Source organism: Trichoderma breve, chromosome 6 (assembly GCF_028502605.1).
Source record: "Trichoderma breve strain T069 chromosome 6, whole genome shotgun sequence".
NCBI lineage: Eukaryota > Fungi > Ascomycota > Sordariomycetes > Hypocreales > Hypocreaceae > Trichoderma > Trichoderma breve.
This window is the reverse complement of record NC_079237.1, coordinates 1,940,957-1,958,295: the sequence shown is the minus strand read 5'-3', so window position 1 is coordinate 1,958,295 and position 17,339 is coordinate 1,940,957. Positions and strand designations below refer to the sequence as shown.

Here is a 17,339-nt window from a genome sequence, read left to right as displayed (position 1 = left end):
TCTTCCGAACTGCGCAAAGATGTCACGGCAAGCAGCTAATTCCTCTGAAGCCAATTCGATCTGCTCTATTAATAAAGAATTCCAATTGCCTTACAACTTATTGGATTGTCATTCTCGGCACCCGAGGACTCGCGCGCTCGTTCTGCCGCACCTCACCGCTCGGCCGGATCACGGCGATCCGGATGAGGTCGTTCATGTTTTGGTGGAGAGGCTTCCCTCCGAATGCAGCTTCGTATTCGTACTCGTGCGTTATGCCAGATCGGCGCGTGTAATCCGACCATCAATATCCGAAATATTGCGGCCAAATCAGCACCTAACCAACACACAGGCGACCACTCCTTTGTTGTTGTTTTGTAGTTTGATTTGTTCACGATCACGGCTGGAGCAGCTTTTCAGGATTTGCAGTTAATTAATCACAGTGTAGTCATTACGGAGCGCTGATGCGGGCTCTCAGTCAAACGCCTCGACGCCTCTGGAAAATCTAAACCTCTCCCAGCCGTATCCTTTGTGTACAAGTTTCCTCAGTGTGAAGCAAAATCAGTTCCGAATGTAGTTCCCTTTTGGTTTTCCTCCTCCCCTAGTGTGAATTGACAACCCAGCGCGAAATCCGCGCCCAACTACTCACCATCCGAGTCCACCATGGCCTCCTCTGTCTTATCCGCGTCATCAACGTCCTCATCCACAATCGCCGCGTTATCGGCATCTTCCATGTCTACATCATCCAGCATGGCAGTGTCGCCATTTGCGTCCTTGTCATCGTCCCTGGACGCATTGCCGTTGACCTTGGCATCAGCATCTTCGGCGGCAAGGAGGTCTGACCCATCAATCAAATTCTCGCCGTTGCCATTCTCGTTGGCCGTGGCTGGCTTGGGCTTCTTGGTTGTGGGAATCACGCCAAGCTCGTCTTCGTGCCCTCGCCAACGAGCCAGACGGCGCGTCGATCGTCGAATGGAGGCGGCATACGAGCTCACCTCCTCGCCATAGTCGTCCTTGTCGGTGGCCAACAGGCAGAGCCCGCCTATGCCCCTTTCTCTAAAGGCATTGCTGCCTTTATCACCACTGACAGGCAAGTTGCGTGGAGTATGGCCCTCGCCATCGCTATCCTCGAAAGGATCAGCCTGGGCTTGCAAACGCCGGTATGTTCTCACAATGGCACCCTCTTGTCGCCGGACCTTTCTGCTTTTGTGATGGTGTTTTCGAAGGCCACGGTCAAGAATGTACTCTACTCTTTGGCTTCGGTTTCGCTCAACGGCAAGCTGATGTGCTGTCGGCGGACGAGGTTTTCTGGCGACAACGCCACTCTCGTTTCCGTGGCGAGCAGGCGAGGAACCTTCGAAAATCTGATACTTGAGAGGAGCCGTTCGACGTCCATTCATAACCGCAATCGTTCGGGCTAGTGCTCTCGGAGGAGGTGTCGATCGCGTACTCTCAATGTCAGATTCATGCTTGGAAGGTCGGATTCGGGGCAAAATCGCAGGGCCATCATCTGCCAGCGATGGTCGAGCTTTGCCACGCTTCTCTCGCTCTGTTAGGAATTGATGATCCATTTCCAAGATTGTGGCACGGATTTTCTGTTTCTCGTGACCAAACTCAATCTCGACAGCTGGGTCAACATTCTCTGCGGCTTCCTGCTCCTCGGTCATTTCTTCGAGCTTAGGGACTCCTTGGTTGGCAACATCGAGACCGTAGTCTACGCCAGGGCCGAAAGGATTCTCCTCACATCCCTCCTCCGTAAAATCAGATTCGAGGTAGAACCACATTAGCCACAAAAAAGCCTTTGCTCTCGACATGCTGGTGTATTGGGTTTTCATAATGACGTCGTGAAATTCGCGATGGAGCGGGAAATGCAATTCTGCGACTTTTTGCGCCGAGTTGCACATGACAAAAATGAGGTTGACGGGATTGGTGCGAGGAATCCCACGCTGCTTAATCTTGTCCAAAGAATTCGGTTCGTCGCGATCCTCCGCGCCGCCCTTGAGTATGGACTTTAGACGCGGGGCGTCTTGCAGCTGCTTGTAGGCGTGAGGATCTTGCTGCGCTTGGAGAGAAGGAATGGCGTGATATGTCCGCAGCTGCGCTCGCATTTCAGGAAAGACTATGGATTCATGGGTTAGTTTGTTGGAGCGCTCAAGATGTTTGATGCAACTGAATAGACGGATGCATAGGTGTATGGATGGAGTATGAGGAAATAATCTGTCGGGTAGGGGAGGTACTCACAGTTGAGAGTCGTGTTCATGCGGCCCATGTTAACCAGCAAACAGACCATTGCCATGCCTTTGGCAGCTTCTCGGTCATTCATCAACTTGTCCCTTAGCACTTTGCTTGTCTTGGAACTGCGCGCCATGGTGTCGATGTACAAGTCGGCAAAGCATTGCTTCTCCAGTTCAGTGTCGTACGAGTTGGTAAAGACCTTTTGTTCATTGTCGAAGACGGCCCTCAAGAAGTCGTACTGGATATCCTTGCGCCACAGAGGCTCTCCATCCTCCTTCTTCAAATGCCGGATTTTGCCAATCTGAGGCTGCGCGTCCTTGTCCTTGTCCTTGTCTTTTCCTTTACCCTTGCTCCTGGCGGGCTTCTCAGCGGCCTCGGAAGGGGTTGCGATGATGGTGTCTTCATCGTCGACTTCGGCGCGCGAAGCAAACGACTTGGTTTCTGGAGCAGGAGAGCTCCGGTGCTCTACATCTGACGCGGCGTCCGCTGAGCTGGGCGAGGCGGCCATGGCGCGAGCAGTTTGTGGTGATGACGTTGAAGTCGGGCTTTGTTTTGAGGGACAAGCTAGAGTGCGTCGTTGTTCGTCTTGCGTTGGACAATGGAATTAACGGCGCATGATTTATGACTCTGGCGCCAGGGGAATTCGGACTTGCACCAAGCAGACAGACGCTGATGCCGATGGCGATCCGATGGCGATGGCGAGGGTCGTGGCCAAGCAGCTGATGGATAGGGATGATGATGATGCGAGGGTGATGGTGATGTGGGAGAAGAATTGATGACAACGGACGGGCTGGGAGTTTCCACAAGACCAGGGAAATGGGGACAAGCTACCGGTACATTTCTCGCGGGCAAGAAAAGCTGAGGTCAAGCACGAGGCGCACGTACGCGCATTGCTAATAAGGCTAGCAGCAAAAAGCCAATTCGCCCTGCGATGACCTTGCCTCGCCCTAGCTGCGGGTTTTGAGCGACGACGGGTACTTGTCGCAGGCGTGCGCACAGGTACCGACGTGCGCGGAGTCGACTGGCGCGGTACCTTGCAGCTAGGTACCGGCCGTCCTCTCTATGCCCATCGTCAAGTGCCCTCCGAACTCGAGCTTTCAGTGAGAGGCGCGCTGGGCGATGCCGCTATGGGAATTTCAATGGGCCTTGACTGCAGCCGGGCAGCCACTGAAGGGCCCTTGTAAATGTGCGGGCCCGTGCGCCTACAGTGCCGCTGCCGGCTCACCTCTCCAGTGCCTTTGCATCACCCCTGCACAGCCAATCTTCCCAGTTGCTCTCACGACGTTACTACTGTAATGCAAACATAAACAACACCGGGCATCACAAGCTCGAGGCCGCCCTGGCCACTGTTCCCTCCCCTCCTCTGGCTGTACTAACGAATCTAGTGAATCTGCGCGAGGCTCAGCCTCTCTTCGGCAACCTGCGACGGTCTTTGTATGTCCAACACGTCCTCCAACTCTTGCTCTGATTTTTTTTCCTGCCCTTGTTTGCTTGCGCCTAGTCTCGTGAAGTTGGCCTAGCTTACCAACGCCCGCATCAGGAAAACTGAATAAACACATTCATACTGTTTTACCGCCGACCGGTTACCGTTCAATCCCCCACAGACCGTTTCTCTGTGTCCTCTGGGCTCGCAATTCCTCAGAATGTCGAGCTTGGCCAGGGCGACCACGCCCGTGAAGCAAGTTACGGCGGCCACAGCTACCGACAGCCCAGGCACGTGGAGGCACCCTCGACTTGACGAAATCACCAGACGTCGCGATGCTACCAACTTCTCCGAGAAGAACGTGCGGCGGATTGCCTACAACATTGTCGCCTTGCTGGCTATGTGGTCTCTTCAGCTGCTAGCCAAGTTCAAGTTGGACGCGCAAATGTGAGAGAAAACACAAGAGACGACGGCTGGGATTCCAGCACATGAAGGTGCATTTTCTAACACCACATCGACAATTTAGGTTGCCCAAGCCACTCCGACTATACCTCGGATGGGCATGGTTTCTCGCCCAGCTCCTCCCCTTCATCCAGATTGGCATGGCATGTCTGCCGCTCATTCGGCCGAAAGACGAGCTTTCCGATATCCCATTGACGGCTACCCAGCGAAAGTTGCTGGGACTCGATCCGTCGGTGGTCGCACCTATGCCCGAGGCAAAGTTCAGCACACCTCCGCGATATTCACGAACACCATCCATTGCGGGCTCAGTGGGAAGTAGAGCTAGCTATCCTGGCTCGCCTCTGGATGGTCGAGGAGGCGACATCACCAAACCTCTTCCCCCGAGCTTTGCTGGCGCACTCTCCCAATTCTCCCCCATTGGGAGCCCTCTCTCCCAGAGCGTCAACGGCATGAACAATAGAAGGACATCCTTTGGATCGCCGGGCTCCTTTGGCGCGAGCACCTCGTCCAACATCTTCTCTGACCCTACCTCACCAAGCCCAGCGGGAGGCAAGAGGACGAGCATTGGACTTAATAATAAATGGTTATACGAGAAGGGAAGAAGGCCGTCGGGTAGCACTTGGGCTCACTGATACGTAAGGATTAAACACGTCAGGGGGCTTTTTATAAATCTGGAAACTTTTGCAAGGGAAACATGGTATTTCGTAGCTCTCGAGGCTGGAGTATAAAACCAGAAGGCGAGTGCCGGGGGTTTTAACTCTGGGTTGGCACATTAAAGGGCAACAATGTAATATAGAACAGCCGTCTTTATGATAAACGTACGTAGCAATATGGTAGTTAAGCATGGTCTTTTTGGGTACACGACCTTGTAGGCCTTCCTGCTAATTCCCGAAGCTGCTTGACGTTGCTTGACTCAGTACCTGTTGGCAAAACTGAGAGCCGGTCCACTTTATGCTCCATATCTTTCTATAAGTGCAAAGACCACTCCCCCGCTACTAACCTGAGAAACAGAAAAGAAGCTGGATTGAGATGTCTGCAATCAAAAAGAAAAACAAGACGTGAAGCAGACCGCGAAAAGGCAAAAAGGGATGCGCGAACCGGGACTCGAACCCGGGTCGCATGCTTGGGAAGCATGCATGCTAACCGCTACACTATTCGCGCTGGTGATGATGTAATAGGTTTGGAGTTCGATGCCATAGTTCAGGCTTATAGAGGAAACAAACTGGAGCTACAGTAGGTTGGTTGCAAATCCCACCCAAGCCTGCTGCTACCCCTCCATCCTCTCTATCCATCATAGCTCCCAGAACACGAACACTCTCCTTCTCCTATACCACAACCCAAACCTTGGCCACCTTCACCTCGCCTTCTAGGAAAAGAAAGACTCTCTCTCTCTCTCTTTATAGCTGAGCTTTCGAGTACCGTCTCCGCCTCCCGCCATGACTAGCAAAGTCGAACGCATCGTCGCCCGGCTGCAGGAAAAGATCGCCGAGGGCGACTTTTACGAAGCGCAGCAGCAGACGCGAGTCGCCGCCTCGCGCTACATCAAGACGCAGAACTGGCCCGCGGCAATCGACATCCTCTACAGCGTCGCGCAGTCGCTGCTCAAGGCGGCGCAGGGCGGCAGTGGCGGCGACTTGTGTGTCATGATGGTGGACGTGTATAAGCAGGCTGAGCTGAAGCCGGATGCGACGAGCAAGGGGAGACTGCTGACGTGTCTGCGGCTGTTTGATCCGGAAGAGCCCACAAGGAAGAAGTTTATTACTGAGAGCATGGGGTGAGTAAAAAAAAACCTGGGGGAGGTTTGCCATATATGTGTTGTGCTGGGCGGGTGGTCGTATGTTACGTTATAAGATGGCTGACAGCTATGGCCTGGCATTAGATGGTCTTCCAAGTTTGGCGAGTACCCTGCGGGCGATCCAGAGCTGCACCATGTTGCTGGCTCACTATACGCTGAAGAGCACGAGACATACGAGGCCGAACGACACCTGATACTGGGAACCAAGGACTCGCCAGAAGTGCTCTTCAACATGGAGTATGCTTGGTACAGAGAAGGAGACGCTCACATGGCACCGCACTTTGCAGCGCGAGCTGTCCTCCCCTATCTCCTCGTCGGCAACGTCCGCGCCGCCACCACCAGCTATCGACTCTTCGCCAGCGCCCTCACAAACGACAACCCGACCCTCGGTGTCCAAGACGTTTCCAGCGCCACCTCCGACGTTCGCATCTTCCCTAGCCTCCCGCTGCTCAACTTCTTGGGCCTGCTGCTCCTGGCCATCCAGCGAGGGGCTCCCGAAGTCTACAAGGGTCTGGTGTCCAAGTATGCGACGCAGATAGACGAGGCCGAGGCGTGGGCGGAGCCTCTGGAGATGATTGGCGAGATGTACTTTGGCATACAGAAGCCGCGACAGAGCAACCCCCTGATGGACATGATGAGCGGACTGTTTGGCGGAGGTGGTGCCGCGCCGCCGCAACAGACACGGCGGCCGGGGCTGCGTGGAGCGGACGCTCCTGCTGCTGAAGGGCTAGACTAAGAAGCAATTTCTTCTTCTTGATCATCATCTTCTTCTCATATCTTGCTTGGATCGGCAGCGACGAAATAGAATCATTCATGTATCATAGTCATAACGGCGGGGTGGATAGAAAAGGAGCAAAATTAACGCTGATCGTCTTTCGTCGTTCATGATATGCGCGGCTGTTCTTCCGGCTCGAACATCCAGTTGTCTTCGGCCAATGCGCTGACCTTGCTCCTGTTGCTCTCGCGGACCGCCTCGAAAAGGGCTGAATTCGATCCCACAAAGTCAGCCAACAAACCTTCATCCCGAGTTGCGAATGCGATTCAACTCACCGTCTGGTTGATCGGCCATGGAGCTGTGGCTGATTTGGTAATGGCGAATGGCCTCTGCTAAGCGCTGCTTTTCTCCTAGATGAACAAGCAACGTACCTAGTTAGCGAAAACTCCTACCCGCATAGATAGATAAAAGAAAACCAATAAACGCAGACAACAATGAAAGCAATTGGGGCTCAAGGTGGTTTTCCTCACTCTCATTCTCCTGCTGATACTCCAACGCCTGCAACTCCTCCTCGTCGTCCACCACCGGCGTGGGAGGGTTCCCAATCTCAACCTCACCGTGCTGATCGCGCACCACCAGCTCCGCCGCTGCCTCGGACTGCTGCTGCTGCTGCGTCTCGCCGTCCTGGCGCACGACGCCCTCGGGATCGGCCGCCGACGCAGCGTTGGGCCGCCTGATGAAGTGGCTCCGGAAGAGGCTTGTCTTGCTGCCGTTGGCGCTGTTGCTGCTGCTCGCGGCGGCCAGGCCGGAACTTCTGGTTGTGCGCGAGGATCCGGCGCTGCGGGTTCGCTCGTTCATGGCTTTTTGTTTTTATATGTCTTGGAAAGCGGGAGTTGAAAGGAAGTGCGGTATCGATGATGACGGTACGGATGATGTGTTATATAGCGTCGATGAAATAAAATAAAAGGCGATGGTAATGGAATATGCGCCAATCTGTAGTATGCAGTGTCGAAGGAGAATGCAAGGGTATTTTCTTGTTTATGTTTGTTGTTTACTGAAGAGGATTGGATAGATGGCCATTGATGGACCAAAAAAAGTTATTGGTGGATAGCGCTAGCAGTGACAGCTCTCTGCGGTTTGTACTCCATACTATGTCGGCCCTGCTTTGATAGCCTCAACTGCAATGCCGCCCCCTGCAGTGCTTTTTGTGGGTTCATTTTCTAAAGATTCTGGAAACTGAATATTGATGAAAGGCTTGGATTCTGCTTGGTTTCTGAAGGGAGAGGAACCCTCAACATGCTCAACATGCTCAACTACAAACACCAATACATTGCCAATTTCTTGGCCCGTACAATATGAAACATGGCCCAAGTTCAAATTCATACAGCGAACTGATCGTTTCGATTCGTACAAGAAACAAAGGCTTAAATCATCACCAGCTGCGCCTTGTTAAAGTCTCTGCGTATGCTCGCGCGTGTGCCAAAAGGGAAATAAAAACAAGAAATCCAGACCCTTCCCGAGAGCCCCAAGTTACGCCCGTGATCCAAAGACATTCGCCGACACTTGCTCCTCACTTGCTCCCCTCTTTTGCGCGCAGTACAAGGTCCAGTCAGTTAAAGCGAGAGGTTGTAGGTGAACTCGTCCTCCATGTTCTGGCTGATCCACAAGACGACAGAGCTAAAGGTGCGATTCAAGGTTAGCTGATGCATTTCATCCTTGCGCTGGTTTGACAACCAGCCGCCGAATGAATTGTACATACCTGCATCCCACGAGGGCGTTGCTGACAAGATTCTCAATGCCCATGCTCAGGGCCGGCATGCCGACTCCAGGAACAACAAACTTGAGGACAAAAACGGTGACACCTCCGGCCATGCCGCCGGCAAGGGCTGCGAATCCCAGGAACAAGACCACGCGCGCCTTCCATGCGACACCAGATCCACTATAGCTGAAAGAGTCGGCGCTGAGGCGTTGTTTTTCGACCGAATTGATGATGAGCATGCCCAGGCTGGAGAAGATGAGCGGCAGCCAGTCTACGAATTTCACGTGGACATTGGAGCCGTTCTTGGCCGACTTGGACCAGACGGCGGAGTCGAGCATGACATAGAAGGCGAGGGAGAACTGCGAATGCATACGTCAGCCAGCAGCTTCTCGGGGAGTCGTGGACCTGTCGACAAAGGTCCGGAGAAGTTTCTCTCGCCGATCAAAAGATAATGAGGTGCTGAGACTCGGCAGGATGGAAATAAACTCACCAAAGCTCCGGCACCGTAGACGCCAGCGTTCCGGGCCCAGATGCTGTTCAACCACTCAGGCTTCCTAAACTTCCAGAGGCGCTCTTCCTCCATGTTGTCCAAGTCGAGGGTCGGAGAGTCGGTGGGAAAATACAGAAGAGAGAAGAGATTAAGCGGCGAAGATGAAAGGCGCTGAATGGAGAAAAGGCTGGCGATGAAGATGCGGCGTTCGACGAGAAGATGGATTGATTGTAGGTTGGAGAGGCTTTAGTCGGCTTGGTGATGACGCTCCGCTGAAAGGCTGGGATTTGGCGGTAGCGCCAGTCCAGCGGCTGAGCCAACGTCAGAGTCACGTGCGCCCGGCTGCTGGGCGATGAAACATGTTTGCACTGTATCAAGGTACGAAGTACGTACTTGAAACGAGATGATGCATTAAATGATTAATCTTTTATATAGACCTGGAGTTAATATGCTTTTCTTACCAATGCCACAGTAAATAACATCACAACTGCTTATTCGATTACACCCCCTCACGACTATGATTTCAGCATGTCTAGGTAGATTTTTACTACCCGCTTGATGACTTGCTGTCCACCTGCCCCTCTGGTCCATCAGCATCTTTGACTGACTGACACATTGGCAGAGTATTGCATACCGCCCCGTTGCTAGCAATACGAGGCGCTCCATCTGTATCGAGAACCTGCAAGGCACCCCAATGCTAGGCTAAAAGAAGCATCTCATTGTGGGGATGGTTATACGGGATTCCGTGCAAGGACGAGCCCATTCGCCGTGTGAGGTTTTTGCAACGTTGAAATCCGCATTCAATGGACTGCGGTACTAGTCCTTTTTGTATGGTCAATCTGCATCTCCATGTACTAATAATAGCCCTGTTGAGATGCCCCTTCAGATTGTTAAAGAGACTGCATCAATACCAAGGAATCGAATTTTTCATCTTTTTTTCCTTTGAGCAAATATTTGTTGTCAGATTCCAACGCGGAGAGATTAAAAAGCTTCCAATCCATCCCGTCCAGATCGAGAGCCAGTCTCCCCCCAACTGCGCACTGTAAGGCCACCTGCCATCACGCCGATACGAGCTTTTCTCCAGCGCGCAGAGGGGCCGCGCTCAGCCACTCCCGCCCTGTAACCTGCCGCCATTGGCGCTGCATTCCAGAGCCCGTACAGTGTGTCCAGGCCGCTGACGCCCGTAGCCCGCCACTAATTGCCGGCCTACAGTGGTTGAGTGAGCAGCTCAACGCCAACTGTTGGTTGCCCTGGCCTAAAAGGAGTTGAGGTCAAGTGCAAAACACGCGCAGCCTCTGGATTGGATCCGTGCCGTCTTTTCCCTCCCCATCAACCCTCGTCAGCAAAACGCTTCGATCCGTCAACTCTGCCTGGGTTTGTTCGGCGTTGCGTCTCCGGTCGCTTCGAATCGCTTCACTTCGCATCGAATTGTGTTTCTCCCGCGACGTTCGTTACGGCCAACCCATTGCCGGTCTCGTTTCAGCCTACATTCGCTGTTGCATGCATCCTGACGCTTTCGTCTTGTTTCCGTCAAAACGCCAAAAGCGACATACGAGCACGGCCTCTTCGCCAACGATCCGATTTTGTTTACCCTCGTTTTGACCGTGTTTCATAAAGAGCAGCGCTCAAACTCGACGGCTCGCATTGCGCCTCAGTACACTTCGTTTGCCCTAGGATACAACATTACGTCTCAGTAAACATGCGGGCCTCCAACTTCTTGTCGACTCTGGCTGTTGCCGTCTTGGCCTCTCCGGTCCTGGCCCAGAACAACAACAACAACAAGCAAAGTTCTTCCTCGTCCAGCGGCGGCGGTGATTCAGGCCCGACTGGCCTCCCGACGCTGACAAAACCCGGAGCAAACGTCCCGACATATCCTCCCCCAACCGTGCCGCCGACCAAGAATGCGCCTTTCATGCAGCATTCGAGCGCGCCGGATGGAACCGTCTTCATCGCCGTTGGTGCCATCCTCGGCGCTTTCCTCATTGGCGTCTTGCTTTGGCGCATCATCGTCAGCTTCCTCCTGCACCGCTCTGTTCGCCGTGCCGCCTTGGCCCAGCACGAGGCCAACAACAAGACCGGCTTCCCGGCACCTCCCGCGCCTTTCTACAAGTATTCCGACCATGCCTCGCCTGCTCCTCCTCCCGCCGGCAGTGGCCGCGGCGTTCGTCGTACCAACCGAAACACCATGACGCCGTCTGCCGCCCCCAGCCAGTCCAACCTGTTCTTCTCGCCTACCGCTGCCGGATCCAATGTTCCGGGCGGTCGTGGCTCGACCTTTTTGCCTTCTGGGTTCTATGCTGCTGGAAACTCATCGCCTGGCGGACAGCAAGGCCCTTCCATCAGCTTGACGAATCTGCGACCCGACTCGATGAGCCACCCCAACGGCTCTAGGAACTCGCTCATGGGCCCATCGCCCCCGGACTCTCCTCACTTCACGCCCCGAAGAGACATGAGCAGCTCCTCTGTGAACCTGAACACTCGCCAGCCGGGCCAGCGAGCCCCCAGTGCCTACCTTGAAGACTTGCTTGCCGACGAGCCTGGAAGCCTTCCTCCGCCACAGATGCCGCCCAACTCTGGCCCAAGAGGCAGCGGCAGTCCTCGACACCGATATTAATCGCCTTGTCTGGAGTTTCTATTTTTCTTATTTCGGCGCATTTCTAACTAATACTTTTGCTACCAACAGTATACGCAAAGTGTTTGGGTCTTTGATATCAAGTATGAAAAAGACTGGGGATTCATGGCGTCAATGATGATTAAGTGTATGATGTTTTTATTTATTTATTTTATCTGACTCTTTTTCGGTTGGGCCTTTGGGGAAGAAGATTTGTGTAAAGCAGGCTGGGAGGGGGCTTGAATTTTTATTTTCTTCCGTCAGCAGCTTAGATGGGAGGACTGTGCGGCTTTGTGAACAACTTTGTAGCATCGTTTTTTCTTTTTTGGAGCGCTATCTTTTTATTCGAGTATATAGCTTGTTTTTGTCTTAACGTCGACTGCAATACTTTAATACATGCCGTAGTGGGCTGATGAATATGTTTATTCCGCATGATTCTTGTGTTTGTCCTAGTGAAATGATCTGTGTCTTTCTACGAATTGAACAAGTAAATGCTGCTGGAGATGCTCTAAATTTACAAGAGGAAGAGGAATGTGAGGTGTGTATGAATGATTAATTTCTATTTTATGAGGTGTGCCTTTCACCATCCTCCCATCATCATGCATAGGTAGTACCACCTTTATAACCTTTGCCTCCCCCGTCTATTAAACATAAAGAAGCACACATTAAATTCATCAAAACATAAATTAACCAGGACGTAAAACTTTTAGAATTGCTCTATATGAGCGCTCTCCATTTCATGAACCCCAGACGAAGAAGAAGAAAGAAAAAACAGGTTCAGATGAAAAAAGGGGGGTTTTGTGTGGGGGGTATCATCATTTCTTTCATGAGCTGGAGGTAGCGGCAGCGGCAGTAGCAGCATCCAACTGATCCAGCTCCAGCTTAGCGCTCTCAATGTCCTCGACGCGAATGCCGCTTCTGTCGCACATGCTCCTGAAGATGCCGCCCTCCATCTTCCACAGGTCTAGAGGAGAGGCCAGCTCGGCGATCTGACCGGCGTCCATGACGCAGATGCGGTCGTAGCCAATGATGGTGCGCAGACGATGGGCGATGCAGAGGAGAGTCTTGCCCTTGAAACCGGTAGCCATGGTGCGTTGAATCTTGTCATCCGTCTCCATATCGACGCTGGACGTAGCCTCATCGCAGACAATGATTTGGGAGCCACGGACGAGTGCTCGCGCAAGGGCCATGAGCTGGCGCTGGCCGAGCGAGAAGTTGAGACCGTCTTCCTCGACGACGCTGTCGAGATGGATGCGTGAGGGGTCAGTCTTGCGGTCTTCCATGTTGGCATCCGCGGGGACGAGATCGGCCTGGCGAAGAGCAGACCAGAGCTCCAAGTCGGTGTGCTCGTGGAAGGGGTCAAGGTTGCTGCGGACAGTGCCCTGGAAGAGCGTCGGGTCCTGAGGGATAATGGCAAGACGGGAACGCAGATCAAACAGGCCAATGGTGGCAATGTTAATACCGTCGATGGAGATGGAGCCCCCGGAGATTTCGACCAGACGGAACAGAGTGCTCATGATGGAACTCTTTCCGGCACCGGTACGGCCGACGATACCAATGCGCTCTCCGCCCTTGATGTGGATGGACAGGCCCTTGAGGACAAGAGGCAGATTCTCTCGGTAACGCATCTCGACATTGTCAAAGACAATCTCTCCCTTTTCTGGCCAAGACTCGCGAACGTCGACGGTGTGGAGGGGAGCCTCTTCTTCAAGCTCGTTGCCATAGTAGCGGAGACGCTCAACCGCGTTCATTCCGTTCTCGACTTCAGCAAGCTGGCGGATAGAGAACTGCAGCATCTGCACGATAGACAGAATGTAACTGAGAACCAGACCACCAATGGAAGGGTTGACGCTAAATCGCGATGTGACGACAAGGATTCCGACGGTAAACACGAGCAGGTTACCAATCAGATCCAATCGGAGTGACAGCCACCGCTGATTAGAATAGGTCAGGAAGTAAGCACCATTCATCTCATCAATCGAGTCACGAAGATCCTTGATGAATCGGGACTTGAGCCCGTAAGCACGGATCGAAGCCACTCCCGTAAGGCCCTCGCCAAACTTGGCAAAGACTGTCGATCGAAGGACCGATTCGAAACGCTTGACCTCTCGGGCCGACGCGCGGTAGTACGACGCAGCTCCAATGAACAAGAAGTACAGGGGCACAAGGGCAATAGCAAAGTAGTGGAAATAGGCAATGATCAGGGCAAACACGGCAGTACACATGCAGAGCGTGAAGAAGTACATTCTGATGGCATCCGTCAAGTTGTTGTCCATGACATCGACATCACGGGAGAAACGGTTCGTGATGCGGCCCAGCGGCGTGGTGTCGAAGAAGGACATGGGAGCACGCAGGACTCGGAACATTGCCTCTCGGAGCATGACCTTACTGGAGTTGGTACCCAGGATGGACAGCATGACGGAGAAGAGGAACATGAGCATAGCCTGGAGGGCACCGAGAGCGGCGTAGATGCCGATGTATTGACCCATTGACAGCCCGAACTTGTCCGAGGTCCAGTACGAGAGCCACAAGCTGGTCATGATGTTGGCACCTTGAGAGAGGATAAGGACAAAGATGACCAACGGAGCGTTGAACAGGGTACCGGAGGCGCGGACGTATGCGCCATACACAGACCAAGGCACACTAGCTTGAGCCTTTTCTTCCTGTTGCATGAGAGCCGCGCCCTTCTTGTTCTTCTTGTTCTTGCGGGCTTCGGCAGTCTCAGTCAGCGTGAGCTGCTTCAGCTTGTCGTCGCCGTCTTCATCTTCGTCCTCCTCCTTCTTTTCAACGGCAGTTGTCTCCATCAGGTCTTGGAAGCCCTTGTGATCCCGCATCAGATTCTCAAAAGTATCGACGGCCTGAATCTTACCGCCGTCCATCCAGACGATCCTGTCGCAACGAGAAAGAACCCACAGTTGATGGGTGGCGAGGATACGGCACTTGTCCTTGAGGAGACCCAAGATGGCATTATCAAAGATGTGACGACCAACATGGGCATCAACTGCACTCAGGGGGTCATCCATGAGGACAATATCGGCGTCGAAATAGATGGCGCGAGCAATGTTAAGACGCTGCTTCTGGCCACCAGAAATTGTGATACCACGTTCACCAATTTCAGTCATATCACCGTTGGGAAGCATGTCGAGATCAGGTTGAAGAGCACATCTATCAAAAGAAACAAGTTAGTCTTATAGTATTGCAGTAGTGGGGATCAAGGGGCAAAATAAACTTACGCTCGAATAACCTCCTTATACCAGTCCTTATCCATGTCCTTACCAAAGATGATGTTGTTCTGCAATGAGGCGTTCTGAATCCAGGCATATTGAGGACAAAAAGCCCTGGATGCGCCGAACACCACGTCACCATTTGTCTTGCGCATGTCACCAGCCAAGGCAGCGAGCAAAGAACTCTTGCCACTACCGACAGTACCAATGACAGCAATCAGTTCGTTTCGGCCAGCCTGTAGATTTAGATCTTGCAACTTGAAGGGCTCGCGCTCTTCCACCAGCGTGCTAGAGTCATCACCAGATGCAGCTTGGGCAGTCTCCTTAGGAGCCTCTGGTTTCTTGGCGTGCTTCTTCTCCTTACCGGCAGCACCCTTGTCGGCCTCCTTGGTTGGGGTTCTCTCCCAAGTAAAGGAGGCGTCGATGAGTTCAATTGCATGCTCTCCCTCAGGCTTGAGGGTAACGTCCTCTTCCTGCTCTTCTTCAAGGAGGAATTGCTCAATTCGCTGAAGAGAGGACCAAGCATCAATCACTTGGCCAAGGACAAGAGGCAGCAAGTTGAGAGGGATTCGAAGACCGTTGAACAAGGCCAGCGAAGAGAAGATTTCGGCTGGTGCCAAGCCATGGTTGGTCAGGGAATAAGTGATGAAGGACAGCATCGAGGCAAAGATGGGCATGGACATGCTGACAGCATTGATGGCATTGCGGATGGCGAGCAGGATCTGGATGGAGTAGATTTCTTTGGAGCGAATCTCGGCGAGGCGGTCGATAAAGGCCTTCTCCCAGCCAAAGTATTTGACAAATCGGACGGATTGCAGAATTTCCTGGGTAAGAGACACTCTCTGGTCGGTAATCTTGTTGATGTCCTTTCGTCGACGAAAGAGGGATTGGATAGCCTTGGTGATGAGAGGAACACCAATGACGAGGAGCCCAAAACCGGCAAGGGCACTGTACGTCAGATTGACTAGCAGCAGAACGAGTGTGATGATGCAGGCGACAGGGGAAGTCCAGGTCATGTGCAAAAGGGCCGAAGCCTGATCAACACGATAGGTATCGACACTCATCAAGTTGGTGATGCGCCCATTGCCCCAGCCCAGACCATCCTGCATTGGAGCTCCCTTCTTTCCCTTTTTCTTTTTGCCATCGTCCTTTTCCGTGTCCTTGCCCTTGCCCTTTTCGTCTTGCTCGTTCGTCTCTGGCATAATGGCCTCCTTGACACCGCCAGCCCTGGCACGACCCGAGATGACCATGGACTTCTCGTAGATCATGCTAATCAGGACAGCACGGCTTTGGCCTCCCATCATCATGCCCCGGTAGATGAAGTGGCTGATACACACACTCTGGATTACCTGCATGACGGTAACGCCAATTGCCAAACCAAGACCGCGTCCGATATGAGGAGCAGGACCGTGGCTGACGTGAGCTATGTAGGCATCGGTTGCGAACTGGATCAGGTAGCGGAGGATAAATGGAGATAGGACCTGCATAATGGTTGCGATGAGCGAACAAAGACCGCCGAGCCAGAATTCAAATTTGAAGCTTTCGTGTAAAGCACCAAGCAAAGGTCGTTTTTGTCCATTTTGAACTCGTCTCTTGAAGGCCTCTTTCACTTTGAGCGTCATTGGCTCAGCTGCTCTGTCTGGATTGACGATCCAGATGTCTTGCTTATCCAGCTGGCGCTTATATCCTGTCTGTGAGACAACAAGTTAGCTAATGCATGTCTCATCCGCCACGTGGAAAAGGATCCCAAATTGGATCAAAAACTCACTGTCATGAGAGGGTTCATCCAATAAAAGGTGAGTCTGCTAAAGAAACCAGCCTGGTACTCTCGAGAGACTATCCGCTCCTTGGGAATCTCCGGGATACCGCCCCAGCGCATGGGGTTGAGCTTCTTGTACCAGGGCTTCGCCGCATATTCTGCAGCAGCATTCACGACTACACTGGCATCGGTAGCATGGCTTTTGGTCGTTGCCAGCGGCTCCTTGGGTGCATCATCTTCCTGGTCGGACCTGGACTCAACTCGTCCAATTTCATCGTCGTGCTTCTCGCTCACGTGGGCAGCTTTTTCACTATCGGAATCATTGCCACGGCTCTCCGACGCGGATTGAATGCTGATCGCGTGGCTCTCTGCGACAGCCTTGGGCGTCTGTATCTCTTTCTCTTCACCGGGGTCTGCCATCTCTATACAGACCTCGGCGTGGTGCCGCGGTCACTTAGACCAGGAGCAGCAAATATCTTGCCCAGCAAAGCGGGTGGCGCAACGGGTATCTTCTAGTCGACTGTGGAGTCTATCGTGGAGATGGTCTTGGCTTTGTGGTTCCGGATAAACGAGATTTAGTCTCTAACATGAACCCAGATCAGATGTTCTGCCTCAGAATGGTATTACTGCAGCTATAAGGAAGCAACAAAGAGCTACCCGGATCAGATACGGCACGACAGAGGCGACATAGCCAACAAGGACGACTTGAGATGAGTCGGCGCGCAAACAGCGAGCTCAACTGGGGCAGCAAACGCCTTATAAACGAGCGGAGCGACAGCCCGCCATCCATGCATGGCTAAAGTGGATATAGACAACCTCCTCCGGAGTAGTTCCCGTTTGTAAAACTTCAACAGACAGGGTTAAACAAAAGCATGGAAGCAAGCCCTTCT

At 53.0% G+C, this 17,339-nt stretch overlaps 7 protein-coding genes across 7 annotated transcripts; 3 read left to right on the top strand and 4 right to left on the bottom strand.

The window, feature by feature from the left end:
- Positions 1-617: 617 nt before the first annotated feature.
- Positions 618-2,719, bottom strand: T069G_09534 (uncharacterized protein; the record flags this gene model as incomplete). The annotated part of the gene is made up of 5 exons (XM_056176744.1): positions 618-762; positions 820-1,118; positions 1,173-1,525; positions 1,586-2,095; positions 2,218-2,719. The coding sequence occupies 5 exons, from the start codon at positions 2,717-2,719 to the stop codon at positions 618-620; spliced, it is 1,809 nt and encodes a 602-aa protein (XP_056025222.1).
- A 1,135-nt stretch (positions 2,720-3,854) lies between these two features.
- Positions 3,855-4,728, top strand: T069G_09533 (nuclear pore complex component domain-containing protein; the record flags this gene model as incomplete). The annotated part of the gene is made up of 2 exons (XM_056176743.1): positions 3,855-4,066; positions 4,161-4,728. The coding sequence occupies 2 exons, from the start codon at positions 3,855-3,857 to the stop codon at positions 4,726-4,728; spliced, it is 780 nt and encodes a 259-aa protein (XP_056025221.1).
- An 804-nt stretch (positions 4,729-5,532) lies between these two features.
- T069G_09532 (uncharacterized protein) lies at positions 5,533-6,627 on the top strand (the record flags this gene model as incomplete). The annotated part of the gene is made up of 2 exons (XM_056176742.1): positions 5,533-5,870; positions 5,976-6,627. 2 exons carry the CDS (start codon positions 5,533-5,535, stop codon positions 6,625-6,627), a joined length of 990 nt encoding a protein of 329 aa, XP_056025220.1.
- Positions 6,628-6,773: 146 nt separating this feature from the next.
- T069G_09531 (uncharacterized protein) lies at positions 6,774-7,464 on the bottom strand (the record flags this gene model as incomplete). The annotated part of the gene is made up of 3 exons (XM_056176741.1): positions 6,774-6,874; positions 6,942-7,016; positions 7,137-7,464. The coding sequence occupies 3 exons, from the start codon at positions 7,462-7,464 to the stop codon at positions 6,774-6,776; spliced, it is 504 nt and encodes a 167-aa protein (XP_056025219.1).
- Positions 7,465-8,219: 755 nt separating this feature from the next.
- Positions 8,220-8,948, bottom strand: T069G_09530 (uncharacterized protein; the record flags this gene model as incomplete). The annotated part of the gene is made up of 3 exons (XM_056176740.1): positions 8,220-8,283; positions 8,366-8,724; positions 8,856-8,948. The coding sequence occupies 3 exons, from the start codon at positions 8,946-8,948 to the stop codon at positions 8,220-8,222; spliced, it is 516 nt and encodes a 171-aa protein (XP_056025218.1).
- A 1,606-nt stretch (positions 8,949-10,554) lies between these two features.
- T069G_09529 (uncharacterized protein) lies at positions 10,555-11,469 on the top strand (the record flags this gene model as incomplete). Its single annotated transcript, XM_056176739.1, has 1 exon — positions 10,555-11,469. One exon carries the CDS (start codon positions 10,555-10,557, stop codon positions 11,467-11,469), a length of 915 nt encoding a protein of 304 aa, XP_056025217.1.
- An 821-nt stretch (positions 11,470-12,290) lies between these two features.
- Positions 12,291-16,869, bottom strand: T069G_09528 (ABC transporter transmembrane region domain-containing protein; the record flags this gene model as incomplete). The annotated part of the gene is made up of 3 exons (XM_056176738.1): positions 12,291-14,631; positions 14,700-16,381; positions 16,459-16,869. The coding sequence occupies 3 exons, from the start codon at positions 16,867-16,869 to the stop codon at positions 12,291-12,293; spliced, it is 4,434 nt and encodes a 1,477-aa protein (XP_056025216.1).
- Between the last annotated feature and the right edge of the window lie 470 nt (positions 16,870-17,339).